Below are 20395 nucleotides of genomic sequence, written 5' to 3'. Positions count from 1 at the left end.
ACATAAATTCAAATTTAAGCCACCCAACGTAAATTAATACATAACTTAAGTCTATCCTTCTCAAATCAATTGGGCAAATTAAACAAATTAAACTATACACATAATAATAAATCAAAACAAATCCCCAAATATGTATATAAAATATAAACATAACAATATGCTCACCATGTCTTAAAATCAACTTCCAATCGCGATCCCCAGCTACTTTTCCTATCCCCCACAGGTGTGTTCTCTGTGCCCTTTTGGTATATCTAAGAAGGGGAGATTTGGATCATGCCCCTAATCCTTTATATGCATGGTTAAGAAACAGCAACAAAACAGGTGCCAAGCTTCACAATTTCATGGCCTGTCTTACATTGTGGCCTTTTTATTTCCCCAGGATTTTTATTCTTAAATATTTTCAGTGCTCTTTGGATCTGTTGGGTAAAGATCATTCTCTGTTGCTAGTTTTACTGTATGTTAGCTTATTTTCCTTATTGCATTTTCATATTTTATGGCTTAATTTTTCTTCCCATGTAAAACCACCCTGAGAACCTTTGTTATTGGGCAGTTTGTAAACCCTGGAGATTTAAAAAGAAATTTGAATTTCAATGCATGTTGATTTGAAACTGCCCAAAGTAACCCTGGTTTTTAGGCTTGTATGGTCATGGAAGCCATCCCAAAATAGGAATTGCCAGCCTTTTGGGGTCTGTGGTCACATTTGGAGAAACTGTCCTGGGGGCTGCATGTACCACAACTTAAAACATACTTCAACCTCTTCTATTGACTACAACAGAATACTTACTTGAAGCCTAAGTGGGGGAAGGAATGAGAGAGGAGACACCACAGGCATCCAGGAAGGCCTATTGAATTCATAGGGAGTTGGTCTATTCAGCATGGCTACTAATGGTGACAGATTGGTGCTTCCATTTTTCTATCTCTGAATGCTAGGTGCTAGGAATAAACAACAGAAGAAGCCTGCTGCCTTTATGTCCTTGTAAATTTCCCAGAGCCATCGGGTTGGTTGTTGACGCAAAGCAGATTACTTGGCTAGATGGCTCTTTGATCCGGCATGACCATGTTCTTCTAACCCTGGAGGAAAGACTGGATGGGGGAAGTGGACTGGTTTAGACAGTGTTTCCCCCTCTGAGCCACCTTCCTCCACTGAAATGTGACTCACCCATGGGTTGTGCTGGTATGTTCTCTTTCCTCTGACTGCAGGCCAAGCAGAATGAACATGAACTGAGTGACAACACAAAGGGTGGAGGGGAGAACAGTTAGTCAAAGTGCTTACTTTTTCTGCAACCATTTCTCCCTCTCTGTCCTCCTTCAGGCTTCCAAGCAGAGGTGACCAGCATGAGCCCTGCTGTGGGAAAGTCAAATGGCAGCAGGACAGGGTTGGACATAGTGCTTAGAGACACTGCCTTAACCAGTCAGCTCCCTTTGTGGGTCTTGAGAGCCCAAGATCAGAATTTGCTTTAGACGCAAATCTTTAATTCCCAAATTGCACACGGGTGACAAACGGACAGGAGGTGACTTTAATCACCTGTATCTTTAGGGGTGCTTTGATCCCCTTCTCTTGGTTGGCATCATTGTGTATGTGGTTTCAATACATATTTAAATATTTGCCGTATATACATCTAATAAAGATGTTTTTAAATATTTTTAATTTAAGTGTAAATTACAAAATCACATATATGTCATCTGCACAATTTTAAAAGTCTACAAATAGGACCTAATTATAAGACATTACCCATTTACTGTGGTCTCTATAACATCATTTATAAATAATCCAAATTCAGTTAAAACTGTCAATAACTTAAGATAAATATAGAAATTGAAATATGTATCATAGTAAACATCTATATATTGCAGGAGAAAGTTTCTGTATTGTCCCTTAGCTCCGTAAGAGAGATTTCTTCTTGGCAGGCATCATTAGAAGTAAACCTGGCATAGTTCATTGGGACAAATGGCTGTGTCCATTATTATTTTTGCAGATCTGTTCTGTCATTGCCAAGCTAACAGCACTGTGATGATACACAGAGCAAAGTTTAGAGAAAGAGGCCCTGCCTATGGTGGAATGCCCTGTCATCGTGACTGAAGAACAAACAAATAAATAGGGTCACCCTCTCCTTAAGCCCTCCTCCCAATACTATCGTTTTGTGGCATTTCTTGCCTGCTTTTTCCATGGTGATTCAGCATGGAGTCAGAATGTAGAGAATGTTTGCTTTAATTCATCAGTAAATACCAACCCTGCCCCTTTTAGTTACACCCTTAGCGCTTGCAGCTTCCCTCCCTCAGGGCAGGTTATTGCTTTTTAGAGACTGCTTTTGAAGAACGTGCTTTTTGGCAGGGATATCTAATAATATTTCAAAACCTGTCCAAAAACCAGAGAATTCTGGTTTCTTCCTCAGCAGAGATTTTATTAAATTAAAATTTGAAAGCGATACGATTTAATCAGAGTTGTGGTGACCTGCGTGATGTCTAGCTTGTGGTGAACTGTGGTATATGCAACAGTCCCAGAAATCACCATGGGTGTTCAGCACGACATTTTATGACAAAAATAGCACATATGAGGCACAATATGTTGTCAAGGGAAGTGCAAAGGTGTACATGTGTTCTAAGCAAGCCAACTTCGTAAGAAAATAAACTATTGATTAGTATAAATGTGCTTTCACGCTATACTTTTTTGCCTGCCATTGATACCATTTGTTCTCTTGGGTGCCACTGAGGAACTAGACAGCTCCTCACAAACTGCTGCATTCCTGTGTTCTCCCTTCTGTGCTGTCACAGAAAGAAACCCACCACAGCTGCAGTGGCAATTCTCTCTCTTCCTACTAGTGCAATTGTCTCTCCTATAGAGCAGAGGCTGGTGACTTGACTACTTGACCTGCTCAGTGATATGCAACCCCAACTTTCTTGCATAGCCTGATAACTCCTGCCCCATTAGTGACCTTCACTGCCCCCTCTTTCCTTTTAATATGTTGTGTGGTAGGAGTGGGACACGGGTGGCGCTGTGGTCTAAACCACAGAGCCTAGAGCTTGCCGATCAGAAGGTCGGCGGTTCGAATCCCCACGATGAGGTGAGCTCCCGTTGTTCGGTCCCTGCTCCTGCCAACCTAGCAGTTTGAAAGCACCTCAAAGTGCAAGTAGATAAATAGGTACCGCTACAGCGGGAAGGTAAACGCCGTTTACGTGTGCTGTTCTGGTTCGCCAGAAGCGGCTTAGTCATGCTGGCCACATGACCCGGAAGCTGTACGCCAGCTCCCTCGGCCAGTAAAGCCAGATGAGCGCCGCAACCCCAGAGTCGTCTGCGACTGGACCTAATGGTCAGGAGTCCCATTAAAGGTAAAGGGGCCCCTGACCATTAGGTCCAGTCGTGACCTAATGACTAATAACCTAATAAGTTTAATAAATGGTAATAAGAGTTACAGGGAAGGTAAGTCTGGTTAATTTCACTACTGCCTTGTAAATTATAAACATGGTGACTTCTTTCCGTCTGACCCACTGCTGATGTGTGCATATATTCTGAGGACATATCTTGCCAGTTTTGAAAAAGTTTCATTGGCACTGGTTTCAATGTGCTGATATTAACTTATATGTCTTGGGACTCTAGTACCTAATAAGACGCCTACTTCCATATCAACTTTTTAGCGATACAAGCAATCTTCTGAGGCTCTCTGCACCTTTAATGTCCCTGCCACTGATGGTGAGGTGACTGGTGACAAGGGAGAGGGCATTCTTGACTGGGGTGCCCTGTTGCTAGAACTCCACCAAAGCAGATCACTTGATACCTTATTTGTTACCATCTAGGTCAGGGTTCCCAAACTAAGGCCCGGGGGCCGGATGCGGCCCAATCGCCTTCTAAAACTGGCCCGCAGACTGTCTGGGAATCAGCATGTTTTTACATGTGTAGAATGTGTCCTTTTATTTAAAATGCATCTCTGGGTTATTTGTGGGGCATAGGAATTCGTTCATATTTTCCCCCAAAATATAGTCCGGCCGCCCACAAGGTCTGAGGGATAGTGGACCAGCCCCCTGCTGAAAAAGTTTGCTGACCCCTGGTCTAGGTGCCAGGCGAACCCCATTTTATTTTCCCTGGCCATTTAACAACTGCAGTATGTTGGTGTTTGATGTATTTTAAATGCATGGTGGTTCCTGTAATATGCCCTAGTGTTTTTTACATGCTTTAATTTTGGATTGTAGTATGTTTGTTTTTATTATTAAAATTTTCATTTCACTTTTAATTTGTTTGCCGCCTTTCTATATTACCATACACAAGGTTGTTTACAAGTTGAAGAAACAACAAAACAGACAGCAAAGATTTCACATCTAATAGCAACTTTCAAATAACTTTCAAATAAACAACATATCAAATAAAGCAGTAGTCAATAATGCATTAGAATATAATAGTAAAGAATAAAATTAAATATCAGCAAATAATAATTAAACAGTTTAAACTTAACAATTACAATAAAGAATTACCAAACTATAATCAATAAAAATATTGGCAAGTCACAATCCATAAAATACTCCAAAACCATGTAAAGGATCAAATTGAGAAACATGGGATTGCAAGCCATCCTGAAATTGTTTGGATGAAGGTGTGATGTACAGATTCTCAACTAAAAAAATGTGAAGAGATAAATTATCCTAATGGAACAGCAGTTGCTGGCAGAGACAATAGGTGAAGTAAAGCTTCTTGGCTGAGGAGGGCTGCTTGACCCATTTTTTTTCTCAGCCAGGGACAAGGCAACTATGGTAGTTATTTTTATTGTCCTTTTCTTCCCTGGGCATTCCTTCACTGCCAGAGCAGCCACAACCTTCCTCCCTTTGGGTGCATGGCAGCTCAACAGCCAGCCAATAAACTATTGTTAATCAGGGATGGTGCCTGGCAGACTGACTATCTGGACAGTAGGCGTGTCTTGAGTTTTTAAAATCATATTGCCCCTTCTCTGTGTCGGGCTGCTGAGGGGAAGATACAGTGGTGCCTCGCTTAACGAATGCCCTGCTTAACGAAATTTCCGCTTAACGAATGGATTTTTCGAGCGGAGGTTGCCTCGCTAGACGAACGAAAATTCGTCTAGCGAATCGCGGTTTCCCATAGGAATGCATTGAAATTCAATTAATGCGTTCCTATGGGCAAAAAAACAATTCGAAAAAAATTCAATGCATTCCTATGGGACTCGTTAGACAAATTTTTTCGTTATAAGAAAAGACCCGTGGAACGAATTAAATTCGTCTAGCGAGGCACCACTGTAAACTGTTTTTCTCTCATTTAGTTCCATTTTCAGTGTTTCTCTGCTGCTCTTCTAAGGACTCCAGCAGGTAGTAACAGCAGGTGGTTCTAGACAGAAGCAGCAACAAAAAGCATCAAAAACATTTTTTAAAAAATTATGATACCATAAAATAGAGTAGCAGAGCTCCAACAACGACGAAAGGTTTTTGTTTTGTTGGTTTCATTAGGAAGCACCTAATGAGAACAATAATGCATGCAGACTTGCCTTCATTGAAGAGAACATGTAGGCAATATGTGGTTTATCCTGTGTTTATGCAGAAACACCACCAGTAAGAATTTGCTAAGTTGCCCCTTTTCTCTGAGTTGAAGCATTAGAGCAGGCATCCCCAAACTTCGGCCCTCCAGATGTTTTGGACTACAATTCCCATCTTCCCTGACCACTGGTCTTGTTAGCTAGGGATCATGGGAGTTATAGGGACGTGGGTGGCGCTGTGGGTTAAACCACTGAGCCTAAGGCTTGCCAATCAGAAGGTCGGCAGTTCAAATCCCCGCGATGGGGTGAGCTCCCATTGCTCGGTCCCAGCTCCTGCCAACTCAGCAGTTCGAAAGCACATCAAAGTGCAAGTAGATAAATAGGTATCGCTCCAAGCGGGAAGGTAAACGGCGTTTCCATGCGCTGCTCTGGTTTGCCAGAAGTGGCTTTGTCATGCTGGCCACATGACCTGGAAGCTGTACGCTGGCTCCCTCAGCCAATAATGTGAGATGAGCGCCGCAACCCCAGAGTCGGTCACGACTGGACCAAATGGTCAGGGGTCCCTTTACCTTATGGGAGTTGTAGGCCAAAACATCTGGAGGGCCACAGTTTGGGGATGCCTGCATTAGAGGGAGAGATGAAGGCAAAAGAAATAATAATGAAGCCTGTGGATGATATCCAATGTTAGCCATCCTCAAAGCAGACCTGTTGAAATCAATGGTCTGAGTATGACTTAGTCCAGTGATGGGCAACCTTTTGAGATTGGTGTGTCAAAATTCGCCAAAAAACCAAGCATAACTCGGGTGGTGTGTCACTTCGAGAAAAAAACCCATAATTTCACAATATTTATAGTTTAAATAACAAAAATGTATAATTTTAATATATAACTGTATTTAATAAACCCAAAACTAATTATTTAACCAAACCAAACCAAAAAAAACCTTTTTATCACAAAGTGCCCAGAGTTGTTAAGCTTTTTGGGGGGAGCTGCTGATCAAAGTTTTGGAGGTTTTTGGGGGAGTGCAAAAGTTGCTTTGCTTTTTTGGGTGGGATGCCCCAAAGCTGCTGCACTTTTGGGGGGGGAGAAGAGAACAGAAATAAATGACAAATAATACCTTCACTGGAACTAACATGCAGCAGCGACATAGTCTGCCAAAGCGCCAAAAAACCCAGCACAGAATGGGTTAAAAATGAACGCTGTTACACCCAATCATAATCTGCCAAAGCACCAGAAAAAAAAAACAGCACAGAAAGGGTTTAAAAAACCAATCTGGCTACCAGCAACATCAACAACAAAGGATCCGGGTTTTAACAGTGGAGACAAGCTCTAGCGGAGACAAGCTGTAGGAGGAGCGGGAGAACAAATGGGGGGGGGGGGACAACAACAACAGCACGAATGGGCTGATGGGGCGCGTGCCAGCAGTGAGGACTCTGCGTGTCACGTCTGACACGCGTGTCATAGGTTCGCCATCACTGACTTAGTCGGATATCACACAGTGAGTATAGTGGATGATCTGTAAGGCAGGATATCCTGTTCAGCCATAATCCTCACCATGACGTTTTGGTCTAAATTGCTATCTTTCAGCCTAGCCTAACTCACAGGGTTGTTGTGATAATTTAAAATGGGGAAGAAGAGAACCCATGTAAACCACCTCAAGCTTTGGAGGAAAGGTGTGATATAAATTAATAGATAGATGATAGATAGATAGATAGATAGATAGATAGATAGATAGATAGATAGAAGGGTAATTTTGGAGTTCAGGTGTGCATATACATGTGTGTGCTTAAATACTGTCAAATACTGTCTGGGGTGTTTAAGTTAACTTAAATTAGCCATCCAGTGTGGCTGGGTCAACCCAGTCAGATGGGGAGGGTACAACTAATATACAATACAATACAGTGGTACCTCGGGTTACGAACGCGATCCGTTCCGGGTCACAGTTCGTAATCCGAAAAGTTCGTAATCCGAAAAGGGCCCGAACCGCCGCTTTGCGCACACACGCATGGCGAAAATACTTCCGGGTTTGCGAAGTTCGTAACCCGGGTTGTTCGTAACCCGAGGTGTTCGCAACCCGAGGTACGACTGTACAATACAATACAATACAATACAATACAATACAATACAATACAATACAATACAATACAATACAATACAATACAATACAATACAATTAACTAACATGTCTCCATATGTGTCTTTTCCAGTTTCTGTCTGCTGCTGTTTCTTCATATTGTTTCTCTTCCTGTCTGAGCTTACTGGATTCATAGCCACTGAAATGTAAGTACAAACTATTGTTGTTGGCAATTTCCCTCATGTTCAAAAAAGTGGTTGGTTAAAGAATAATTTAGTTTGGAGTTCTGTTATCTCTAAAACTGTCATCAACAGGTTAACAGTCATCAACAGGTTTACCACTCCTATCAGCCCATCACCCATTCCCATCACCCCCCCACCCTCTGAATATACATAAGGGTCTGGTTACTTCTGTTTCAGTGTATCTGAAGAAGTGTGCATGCACATGAAAGCATACCAAAATAAAAACTTAGTTGGTCTTTAAGGTGCTACTGAAGGAATTTTAAAATTTTGTTTTGACTCAGACCAACACGGCTACCTACCTGTATCTAAAACTGTGTTAAGGTAGGGCTGCCATACGTCCAAGAATCGGGCTGCAAAAATGATATCCAGGCAGATTTTTGCTGATTGGGGACAAGCAGTACTTACCTGACATGGTAAGCCTGAGGTTATCTAGGGAATGGATAAGCTGAAATGATGGTACCAGTTGCTGGAAACCACAGAAGAGGAGAGTGCTCTTGTGCTTGAATCTCAGTTGCTGGTTTTCCACAGGCATCTGTCCGGTCACTGTGAGGGCAGGATGCTGGACTAGATGGGCCATTGACCTTATCTAGCAGGCTTTTCTTATGTACAGTGGTACCTTGGTTTACGAACTTAATCCATTCCAGACGTCCGTTCTTAAACCAAAGCATTCTTAAACCAAGGCGTGCTTTCCCATAGCAGCGGGGGACTCAATTTACAAATGGAACACACTCAACAGGAAGCAGAACATGTTCTGCTTCCAAGGCAAAGTTCACAAACCAAAACACCTACTTCTGGTTTTGTATCGTTCTTAATCAAAGTTGTTCATAAACTAAGCTGTTCTTAAACCAAGATAGCACTGTACTCCCTAATTTTGTGTTATGCCATGCCCTCATGGCAGCCATTTTGTGACTGCTGCCCACAGTACTTTCTCAAAATTCAGCAGATGCCTACTGGTTCAAAACGGTTGCCAACTCCTGGATTAGGCAAACCCATTGTCTGATAAAGATGTGTGTTGCTGACACAAACTTATCATCTCTCTGGAGGGGTGTGTGGTATTTTCTGAAATTCAGAAGGAGGGAGGAAAACATCAGACCTGAAGTTGAATCAGAAGTGCTGGATATTGGTATTCTGAAGCAGGGCTTGACAGTTAATTCAATGTAGATTATTTTACTTAACAGATGACCTCAGTCTTGTTGGATATATTTTGAGGATCTACATATCTGGGGACAGTACAGGCTTATTGAAACTGAATTATCAATCAATCATGTTGAAAAACCGAGAGAAACACTGGAATAATATATTCTGGTTGACAAGGATAGATAGGCTGAAAGCAGAAGAGCACATCTGTCCTCTTAGGTCCTTCTTCAGTATTTCTGGGGGCCGGGAATTGGGCATATAGTTTTGATGTTGATCATGGGTTATAGAATACTGCCAAATGTGGCTGTTCTGCAGTAACATACATATTGAAATAAATTATTTAAAATATATGTATTTTTAACCCAAACAAAAAAAGGTAAAGGTAAAGGGACCCCTGACCATTAGGTCCAGTCGTGACCGACTCTGGGGTTGCACGCTCATCTCGCATTATTGGCCGAGGGAGCCGGCGTATAGCTTCCAGGTCATGTGGCCAGCATGACAAAGCCGCTTCTGGCAAACCAGAGCAGCACATGGAAACGTCGTTTACCTTCCCGCTGTAGCGGTTCCTATTTATCTACAGTACTTGCATTTTGACGTGCTTTCGAACTGCTAGGTTGGCAGGAGCTGGGACCAAGCAACGGGAGCTCACCCCGTCACAGGGATTCGAACCGCCGACCTTCTGATCAGCAAGCCCTAGGCTCAGTGGTTTAACCACAGCGTCACCTGGGTCCCTTAACCCAAACAAAAACTAAACCCCAAATCGTGTTAGTTCCCCAAACTTTAATTTGTTGACTTCCACCTTCAAGTTCTCTTCCTACAAAACCAAAATCAGGTTCCATCAGTAACATTTAACATAAATTAATCCATCATGGGTAACATGTTACTCACTGGCATCCAGTCTTTATCATGATGAGTTCACTTTGTTTCCCGTGACACATAATTCTTCGGCTATTAGGCATTGATGAATTTTCCTACAAGAGGGCACTTGAAGGGATAAACTGTGATGTCAAGCCTCTGAGAGATCCTACTCATTTGGGGCTTGATTATGGCTGAAATAAATACAGGAAGAAGGCGCCGTACTGTATGTTTTTCTGATTTCCAAATAAACACTGCATTTTATTTTTATTTTGTATTTGTATAATAGTGTGTTTCAGAGGCGATACTCCTTTTTGGTTTTTACTCAGATTTTATTTCCATATCCTCACTGTTTCTGGTTGATCTTATCTTTAGAAACCACAGTATTCATCTTGCCAGAAAGTTCTAGGAATATTAGTCAATTTCTAGATACTGAAAAGATAAGAAAAGTATTATTCAATTCTGCTTTTATTTTTTATAAAATCAACAAAGATTCTTGTGGCACCATATATTGTGCCATAACCTTTCAATGAGCACTAAAGCCCACTTCACCAGAGACTTGTATGATAATGTTTTATAACTTAAAGAAATGGTGCCCTTGAATATGAGTTCAGTGAAATTTATTGTGCATGCTTCTTAAAATCCCTTTCTTATTCCTACTGTCAACCATAATCCATGTTAAGGAATTTGACAGGACGAGAGGAAGCATTTTCTGACTTAAAATGGCCTATAAATTAATTCTCTTTTGCCCATAGCTGCCAAGTTTTCCCTTTTCTCGCGAGGAAGCCTATTCAGCATAAGGGAAAATCCCTTAAAAAAAGGGATAACTTGGCAGCTATGCTTTTGCCCAGTGCAGACTTAATTTTTTCTTGTCTCTTAACTATGGTTAACGAACCAGCAATTTCTGCTTATAACAGACACATCTGCTGAAGTGTTATATGGCAGGATAAGTAGTGGTGGTAGTGCATATCGGAATACTTTCCCTGCATTGGGAAAGGCCCTAGAAATACTGAGATCTGTCATGTCCCTTACTTGGCCTAGTATTGTTACCCTGCAGGCTTTCTGCTTTGCCTTTTGCAACTGTGTAATCTTCCCCGGGCAAATTTTTCTTTCATATCGCTACTCAAAAAGTTAGGCTTGTTCATAATTCAAATTATTATGCAGTTCACTGAGGAAACCCAACCTGCTTTCCCGGTACTGGTTGTTATATTGAGTCTCCTTTGGTGTGTTTGTTATTGCGCAATCAAAGAAGACATTCCCCCAAAGCAACACTGTTGTGAAGTGTGGTAATGTGGGAATAGCTACGCTATTGCGAGATCCAGAGGTTTAAGCCAGAGGCATGTAATGGCCACTGATTGTTGAATGCTAGTAATTTGTAAACTCCACACATGGAATTCTGTTTTCCTGGCCCCAAGCAATGGATTTCCTTGGAAATTATATTGGCTGAATCTCAATTTTACCTGGTCTGGTGTCTGCCCTCCGCCAATCATTTAATATTATCTGGTGCCCAGATATTCTTGTGAATGTGGATTGGCCCACAAGGGCTAAAAAAAATGTACAAGTGCAGCAGGCTTTGTGCAGAAAGGTCAAAAGTATTGTGAAGATGTATAAGGCTTCTTAGTGTAAGTAGAACAAGCATGAAAAATGTTTCAGCCCCAGGTGAATGTGCAGCAGGGATGCCAAAAGTCTCGAAGAAGGATGCTAGGATACCACCTCTCAAAACAAAGCTTCTTTGTTAACAGCACTGAGAGCCTTTGAGCTGAAAAATGGGATAAGAAATGTTCTAAATAGAACTAAATAAAACCTGGTAGATTTTGGTATGGTCCATAGAATTTTTGGAGTAGAATTGAGATCTGCTAGAACCCATGCTATTTGATCTGGATTCTGCTTTTGCCCACTTCACTGGTACTGATCTTAACAGCCACATATTATCTGCATCCACTGTAGGAAGCATGGGGCTTAGCTCTACCAACAATATTGAGATAGTATGCTTTTGAACCTGAACCTGCAGAATTATTATGTTTGCCCCATTTTCTTATTGCAGTAAAAATTAAAGTTTACTTATGGCAATGGCATGATTTCCCTTCTCTCCATTGTGCATGTGCTTGAATGGGTTTCAACTCCATTAGTAACTTTTAAGATAACATTATTTCTATAATTTATATGGGACAGGATAAGTAAGTGATGGTGACCATCACTTCACCCCTTCAGGGAACCCCCAGACCTTTGGTGCCTCCACCTTCTTCTACCCAGATAAGTTTTGGCGCTTGAGGGGGAAGGAAGCTGAGTAGCAACAGCAGGCACTTCACATATCCATTTTATGTGTGATTGCTTGGGGTGTGTTTAAAGGAATGAACATACATTGGGGGACATTAATGCATCCTTACCAAAAGTGGTATCCACTGATGAATCTCTGAAATGGTAGTCTGTATGCCTTACTAAGGGGAGGTAGAAATTGACAGATATTTCAATAGGGCTTTGTTAAAGAATTTATTCTTTTGTTGTTACACTTAAATCTAACTTTTCTTCCAGGAAACGCAGGGTGGTGTGCATAGGGTTCCCAACTGGTCTCTTATCCAGACATTGACCAAACCCAAATCCTGGTTCTCTGAGGGTAGAAAGTAGGATGACCGGATCAGTCAAAGTTCAGTATGCCTTGCTTTTGCGTGTCTGTTCTGTCCCATTTCTATATTAATTTGTTTTTCCTTTTCTAAATCTGCACACAACCCTACTATCAAACTACCTACAATTTTTCAAAGTGCTCTAAGGGCTGTTTTTTAAAAACAAAAACTATTCATTTGTTTAATTTTTATTTATTTTTAAAAAACAGCAACAGATAATAACTCCAAATAGTTAGAAATGCAACTGCTGGGGTCTCAGGGATCCCATGAGGGTCAGCTATCCTTTTTTCCTTACAAGTTTAAACTGGTGAACCCACTTTGGAATTCAGCCCCCCCCCCCCGCAAATCCCAAGTAGAAAGAAAGCTCTCTCTTATTAAATATTCCTGTTTTTTTTCTAATTGCCCCAGAGCTGAGATTAAATACCCAAATTTTGAAAGGATCAAAGTGAAAGATTTTGATCAAAGGTTTCTAAAAGCATATTTGTGAGCATGTTCCAAAGGAAACTTTTTCCTTCAGAGCTATTATTTTCCATTGACATGTAAAAAAAAAAACCCACAAGGATGATGATGAGCGCTCTGACTCCAAGGGACGGATAAAGGAAATGAGGTCAATGTTCCACATTTGGATTTTTGCGAAGCTGACATTCACAAACAGGTACCCTGTCCCACTAAGTGAGTGACTCACGTGGTTAGGGAAATAGAGCTGTAAGTGTTAAATGCCCTTGGCATTTCCTGGGCAGGATTGGTGGCAGGTTGAGAGCCATCAGTAGGCACTCCTTGTAATTTTTAACGGCCTACCCTGCGTCATCTTGCTGATGCACCATAAATCAAATAACCTATTTCATAGTTAACCCAGTTCTGTAGCCTAACTGCTGGCTGTTATTGTAATGGTATAACTGGTGAGAAAATAGCCACGTACCTTTTGACCTAATTAATACTCTGCAGAAGTGACTTGAAGAGTCTTTCCAGACATTCCTCAATCAAGGAGGAATGAAGTAATTAGCCGAGTGTATGCCGCAACTAATTGATAGCTACACAGTGGGGTTGTAGCAAAATTTGCAGGGTTGCTGTGAGAATGGCAAAAGATGAGATAGAGCCACGGCTGTTTTTGGTACTAGGAGCACCTTATTGCTGCTAGTTACATAATTATGAGTGACCTAGCAGCCACTGTATTTTTAAAAAGAGAAAGCCAATGGTCCATTGCAAAGTAGTTTAGTTGGTGCAGATTGTGTGCAAATCTGTGGCTGCAAGTAAATAACTCAGTCGAGAATTGTCATAGCAATGAGGACAAAGAGCACAACAGGTCTTTGCATATCTGTTTAAAAACCTAGTGTTTATTCCATGCACATCTTTAAAATAAATACTTCCTTCGGTGTGTTTGTCATTAGGTTACAGTTGAGGATGCATGGCGATAGTAGGTTACAGGTAGGTAACCATAGCCATGGCGATAGTAGGTTCCTCTGCAGCAACTTCATTTTTGTGTGAGATGGAATAAATGAACATCTAGGTCTGCAAACTTACACAGTTAAGATTTTTGAGGTTCGCCCAGGGGGTTACAAAAATTGCACCTCCCCACTCTGGCTAGGAATGGCTTGGAGCCTGCCTGGCCAACCACACACTCCCCGGGCCTCTCCTCTGCTGCTCTGGGCAGGTGCACAGACTCCTCTGGCAAGGGCACAAGGGATGGGGTGGGCGGGCACCAATACGTCTCCTTGCCAAGAGTGTAAGGGAGTAAGGGATTGGGGGGGGGGCACCGATACAGCTCATTGCAAAGGGCGCAGTGAGCCTTGGTACGGCTCTGCTGCGCATATTTTTAAAAATGCAGCGATTTGTGCAAAGGGTGGGGGTGGGGAGAATGTGTGCAGAAAATATGAGATAAGATTAGGAAGCAACTGTTGCATGTGATCATGAAGTAGCTAGGTTTGGCTTTTGCAAAAAGAAGTTATCAGGCAAGATAACTGTACCGATGCATTGCTATAAAATCCCTGTTATGTGTTACAAATAAAAGTGTTGGGGAAGAGATTGCAGGAACTGTATGGTGCAGTTTTCATGAAGGAGGCCAGTGCCAGACTTCTTCCTAGACCATCTCCTCCAATGAGCTTGTGCTTTTGCACAACTAACACAGGGTATGAGGCAGAATGATTTTAGATCATGGGATGTGGGCTGCCTTTTCTTCTTGCATGAATCTCCGTTTTGGTTCCTGTGAATGCAGCCTGGTATGTTGTGGTAGTAGTTTGCAAACTTTCCATGATGGCTTGTAGACCAAAGAATCATTACATGTCTCTCTTGGAGGATTCTAGGGCACATTGCTCCCTGGTGTCACCTGTGTAAATGGAGAGTATGCCCTAGAACATACACTACTGTCTCATGCTGCTGCACATTGGGGGGGGGATCAGTAATAGTAGGCAAGCTAACTTTTTAGGGTGGCTTATCCAGCAGCACTAATTTCTTGGGTGAAGAACCCCTAAGACACTTCTGCAACACTAAAGAATTCCTTCAACACTGTTTGAAAATTGCTGGTTTAAAGCGAGTGTCAATTGTTCTAGTTGAGGGAATGCAATTTAATGGCTTGAAAGAAATGATGGCATTTGTCTCCTGTTGTTGTTGTTTAGTTGTGTCCGACTCTTTGTGACCCCATGGATCAGAGCACACCAGGCACTCCTGTCTTCCACTGCCTCCCACAGTTTGGTCAGACTCATGTTGGTGGCTTCGAGAACACTGTCCAACCATCTCGTCCTCTGTCGTCCCCTTCTCCTTGGGCCCTCAATCTTTCCCAACATCAGGGTCTTTTCCAGGGAGTCTTCTCTTCTCATGAGGCGGCCAAAGTATTCGAGCCTCAGCTTCACGATCTGTCCTTCCAGTGAGCACTCAGGGCTGATTTCCTTCAGAATGGATAGGTTTGATCTTCTTGCAGTCCATGGGACTCTCAAGAGTCTCCTCCAGCACCATAATTCAAAAGCATCAATTCTTGTGCGATCAGCCTTCTTTATGGTCCAGCTCTCACTTCCATATATCACTACTGGGAAAACCATAGCTTTAACTATATGGACCTTTGTCAGCAAGGTGATGTCTCTGCTTTTTAAGATGCTGTCTAGGTTTGTCATTGCTTTTCTCCCAAGAAGCAGGTGTCTTTTAATTTCGTGACTGCTGTCACCATCTGCAGTGATCATGGAACCCAGGAAAGTAAAATCTCTCACTGCCTTCATTTCTTCCCCTTCTATTTGCCAGGAGGTGATGGGACCAGTGGCCTTGATCTTAGGTTTTTTTTTTTTTTTGATGTTCAGACCATATTTTGTGCTCTCCTCTTTCACCCTCATTAAAAGGTTCTTTAATTCCTACTCACTTTGTCTCCTGTATTGCTTTCCTAATGATATGACTGGCAGACCTTGGGCAAATAACTTGGCTTTTGCTTCTTCTTATGCCAGACTTTTCAAGTAAGGATAACCGTATTTGTCTGGCTGCTTCCTCAGCTTAATTACGGTAATGCTCGCTTAACACTTTTGAGATACTTTAATGAAAGGTGTTGTAAGATCGTGAAGTGGTTGGGTTATGCCGTTCATCCTCATCTGTGTGTGTATGTGTGGGTTAACAGGAAGCGGAAGCCTGTGTGCTATGGTGCTAATTATGATGGCTGACTCAGATGAATGTTGACATCTCTGACCTCCATTTTCTTTTGTCTGAGAACTATACTTCCTTTCTTAGTTGTCCAGTCTGTTTTTTACATTCTTGATTTGAGCATTGAGCAATGACTTTTTAAAATGAGGAAGTAACCAATATCTTTGAGACAGCATGCATTTTTAAGTAGCAAAGCAACACTGCTGTTAAAAAAAGAACTTGCCTCTGGTTCCAAACCTAGGCCTGGAAACTCGAGCCTCTGTGTCAGGCGTACGCATACTCTTCTCTTAGTGAATGAGGAATGGCGATGCAGGAAACTACAATTGTAAGAATTATGCAGGGTCGGAAGGAACAATAGAAAATGTATTTGAGACACTTGGGTAGCCTGAGATTAAGTGGTGTTGGATGGCAATTTCCCCCCTCAGATTTAATGGTGGGATTGAGAGGTGGGTGAAGAAACTTGAGAGAACATTCTTACTAGAAATGTTATTCTTAACATCAATAACATCAATAAGGGAAAGGATTAGGAGGAATTTGATAGGTAGTGATGAGAAAATAGAAGAACTAGACTGCTGCAAATGTGTTTGAAAACATTAAAACAACAAGGCGTTAGTTTGACTTACTTTTTTCCCTCTGCTTTTGAAAAATGGTGAGATTTAGATGTGTTGAAATCCTTTCATGTGACTGAAGAAGAAAAATATGTGCAAATTCTCTTGAGTTGACTGCTATCCCAAAATATTTCTCACAGAGGCCTCACTTCAGCAACCAGCCTCTCCTTCTTGGGGCAAACTCCTCTCTCACCTAAACCCCTCTCTGCAGCTGCTGCTTATGTAATTTGTAGGTCTGGCCAGACTGTCCCTGAAAGCTCCTTGTACAGTGCAAGTTCACTGAGCATCAAGCCCCAGTCTTGTTTGAGTTGGCACCAAACAAATGTTAAGTTTTTTAAGCCAACTTTTTTCTAGATGCTTCTGCTGCATGGGGAAAATGCTTTTTTCATTTATCTGAAGTACTGGCTGCATGTCCTGGAGAAAAGTGATACTTACCTGACCCTGGTGCCTACAACTTTTTCTTCCTTTGCAGTTCCTGTGGTGGCTCAGCATAGACAAGCTGACAGAAAGCGATCCCTCCAAAACAGTGTTACACACTTCAGCTTTCTTGGTTGCTTTGAATGGGTAACATCAAAGGCGTTAAAAAATAAATAAATTCTGAATTTCTGTACAGTGCTGGAGAATTCCAAAACTTGCAGCATATCTTCTAAAACCACCAATCACTTCCTGCCTCACCCCCCCCCCCCAATAAATCTATTCTCATACAATCTGGGCACCCAAAGAGAGCTTCTGGGGCACTAACTAGGGTACATGGGATTTAGGACAAATAGGGACCCAGCACTGAGATTTAAGAGGAATTTGAGGTCCCAAGAGACCCATGCCAGGTGAGAAGAAGATCTTGTAGGAGAGGGAGGATACGTGTTACCAGCTGAGGAACTGTCAAAAATTTTTTTAAAGGAAAGAGTTACGTAATAGTCTCTGCAGCGAAGCACTAAACTGCAGTAGAGCTGTATTGTTACCTCACTTGAAGTTTTATAGATGTTTGTGGGAAAGAAAGAAAGAAAGAAAGAAAGAAAGAAAGAAAGAAAGAAAGAAAGAAAGAAAGAAAGAAAGAAACCAAATCACAAAACAGGTTCCTGAAGAACACTACAGATTGACACAAGCTTCCCACTTAAGATTGACTTGGCTACCTGTATTCACTAGTAGTATAAATGTCAAACCTGCAATGCTGGACTGCCTTGGAGTGAGTTTTGAGAGGCTCTATTTTGTTTTGTTTTTTAATAAACAGAATGTAACTGACAGGATGGGTGTGGCTTTGATTTCATAGATCTAGGAAGAGATGAGAAGGAAGCAGCAAGGCTTTGTTATGAAACAGGCTGTCTGGCAAACGGGCATCCCACAGGAAGCACTACTTGAGCGCAGATAGGTACATTGCTAATGAGGATTAATGCTTGTCCTGGTTGACATCACTCCTGGGATCTGGAAGGACAGTGTTACTTAATCTGAAGGACTACATAATCAGCCGATGAGAAATTATTTTGAAGGCTTAATTCTTTGTATCAGAACATACAGCTGTAGTGAGGGAACACCAAACTAGGTCATCCGTGAGCAGACATGTTCCCCACCCCCACCCCGTGTCATGCTTATTAATCACTCCAAAAAAAAATAAGTTGAGCAATGCTTACCAATAGCTCTTCAGGCTAAATTTAAGAGGGATTGGTTTTATGTTTGCTTGTGCAAAGGTGAGGCAGCCAACGGAAGAAAAGTTGCTGAACTTGTTGACCTGACACTAATGATCTTCCTCACAAAACTTGTAGTGTGACCTGTTACTCGATCGGAAATTCTGTCCCTCTCTCTAAAGTAAAAGGAATTTGCCCTCCATGAACAGGGAAAACACTTTAGCCAAACATCCCCAGCTTCTGTTAACTATACCACTGCAAACTTGCTTCCATTATTCATTAAGCATTGTGGTCCATTTTCTGCACTTGGTTCAACTTCTTGAAGTGTGAGGTGGGCCACCTTAGAAGGTACAGTGGTACCTCGGGTTACAGACGCTTCAGGTTACAGACACTTCAGGTTACAGACTCCGCTAACCAGAAATAGTACCTTGGGTTAAGAACTTTGCTTCAGGATGAGAACAGAAATTGCACGGCAGCGGGAGGCCCCATTAGCTAAAGTGGTAAAGGTAAAGGGACCCTTGACCATTAGATCCAGTCATGACCGACTCTGGGGTTGCGGCGCTCATCTCACTCTATTGACCGAGGGAGCTGGCGTACAGCTTCCAGATCATGTGGCCAGCATGACAAAGCTGCTTCTGACGAACCAGAGCAGCACACGGAAATGCCGTTTACCTTCCCGCTGTGGTACCTCAGGTTAAAAACAGTTTCAGGTTAAGAACGGACCTCCGGAACCACTGTATGAAAAATTCCGGACAAGTATGAGGCCCTTCCTGGTTTTTCTCAGTGTGTATTCATTAGGTCAGGAGATGGAGATTTTTAGCTACTTGCTGGTCAGTGTCCTCCTTGTGCTGATAGTAAGTGCTGGAAAAGAATGTGACCATGCTCTGTTGTTTTTACAAACCTTTTGTTTCCCCTTATTTTATTTTCCTTAGCCGCTACCTTCCACATGGGTGTCTGGAGAAATAGAATTAATTTTAACACATGATACATTTCATTGGTGTTGGTTACACATAAGAAGGCATGGGTATTTATTTCCTCAACTTACAAAGGGTTCTCTGTGACAAGATTTGGAAACCCCTGTTCAAAGCAGAAGCTGTCGTCGGGAATGAATGTGAAAGACGCAGCGAGGAAAAGGTCAAAGTCAGATAAATTGAAAAATACATTATTGCCCTGAGTGAATGAAGGGAGTGGTAGCAACAGGCAGAAGTGAAATGGGGAAAGACCTGCTGGAAAGTAGGTGTGACCCAGGACTGTGATGGGAATAGGTGCATCACTCAGATCTTCACTCCAATGCTAAGTGGTTATCATTTCTCGTTTTCTGGGTACTTCATGCTATACCAATCGAATCCTTTATATATTGTAATTACAGGTGAAACTCGGAAAATTAGAATATCATCAAAAAGTGCATTTATTTCAGTAATGCAACTTAAATGGTGAAACCAATATATGAGATAGATGCATGACATGCAAAGCAAGATATGTCAACCCTTTATTTGTTGTAATTGTAATTATTTGTCGTTAGGCGGGTCAATTATAAATGGAATGTAATTAATGAAATGTAATAGTGATGTTTATTTTTGTATTATTGTAACTATTTGTTTTATTACTGTGGAATTTTCAAAAGAAAGCATTTGCAGAAATTAAAAATAAAATAAAATAATAAAAAGATGCATTACTGAAATAAATGCACTTTTCGACGATATTCTAATTTTTCGAGTTTCACCTGTATAGCTCTCTATGTTAATGCATCTTGTATTTGTTATTGTTAGTTTGTTAGGTGTTTATAGGTTTAATTCATTCATGTTACTGTTATGGTTCCTATGCATATTTTCATTTTAAAATTAAATATAGATATTTACCTGTAGGGGTTATGGCCTGTCATACTTAAAGTCTATTTTTTGTCTTAAGGGGAAATATTTGCACAGAATTAATCCTTGGAATTCCATGAATGCACATCAAGCATCTTCATTTCTGAGAAAATGGAGGTCTTAGTGGGCTGAGCAGGATTGTGTCTTCTGGTTGCACCCCCTCTACGAGTTGGATCTGTTCCAGCTTATTTATTTATTATTTATTTTTACATTTATATCCTACCTTTGTTCCAGAGACCTTAAGCCAGGCACCCCCAAACTGCGGCCCTCCAGATGTTTTGGCTTAC

At 41.6% G+C, this 20395-nt stretch overlaps 1 protein-coding gene across 1 annotated transcript in view; it reads left to right on the top strand.

Annotated features, from left to right (window-relative positions):
- Positions 1-20395, top strand: part of ERGIC1 (endoplasmic reticulum-golgi intermediate compartment 1) — an 82971-nt gene that overhangs the window by 37141 nt on the left and 25435 nt on the right. Inside the window, exon 3 of the mRNA XM_035105300.2 lies at positions 7677-7749. Within this exon, the coding sequence (XP_034961191.1) occupies positions 7677-7749 (73 nt within the window). The remainder of the gene's footprint in view (positions 1-7676; positions 7750-20395) is intronic.

The sequence above is a fragment of the Zootoca vivipara genome, chromosome 2, assembly GCF_963506605.1.
Source record: "Zootoca vivipara chromosome 2, rZooViv1.1, whole genome shotgun sequence".
NCBI classification, from domain to species: Eukaryota; Metazoa; Chordata; class Lepidosauria; order Squamata; family Lacertidae; genus Zootoca; species Zootoca vivipara.
Note: the sequence above shows the minus strand (reverse complement) of the source record. Positions and strands in the feature narration are given on the sequence as shown.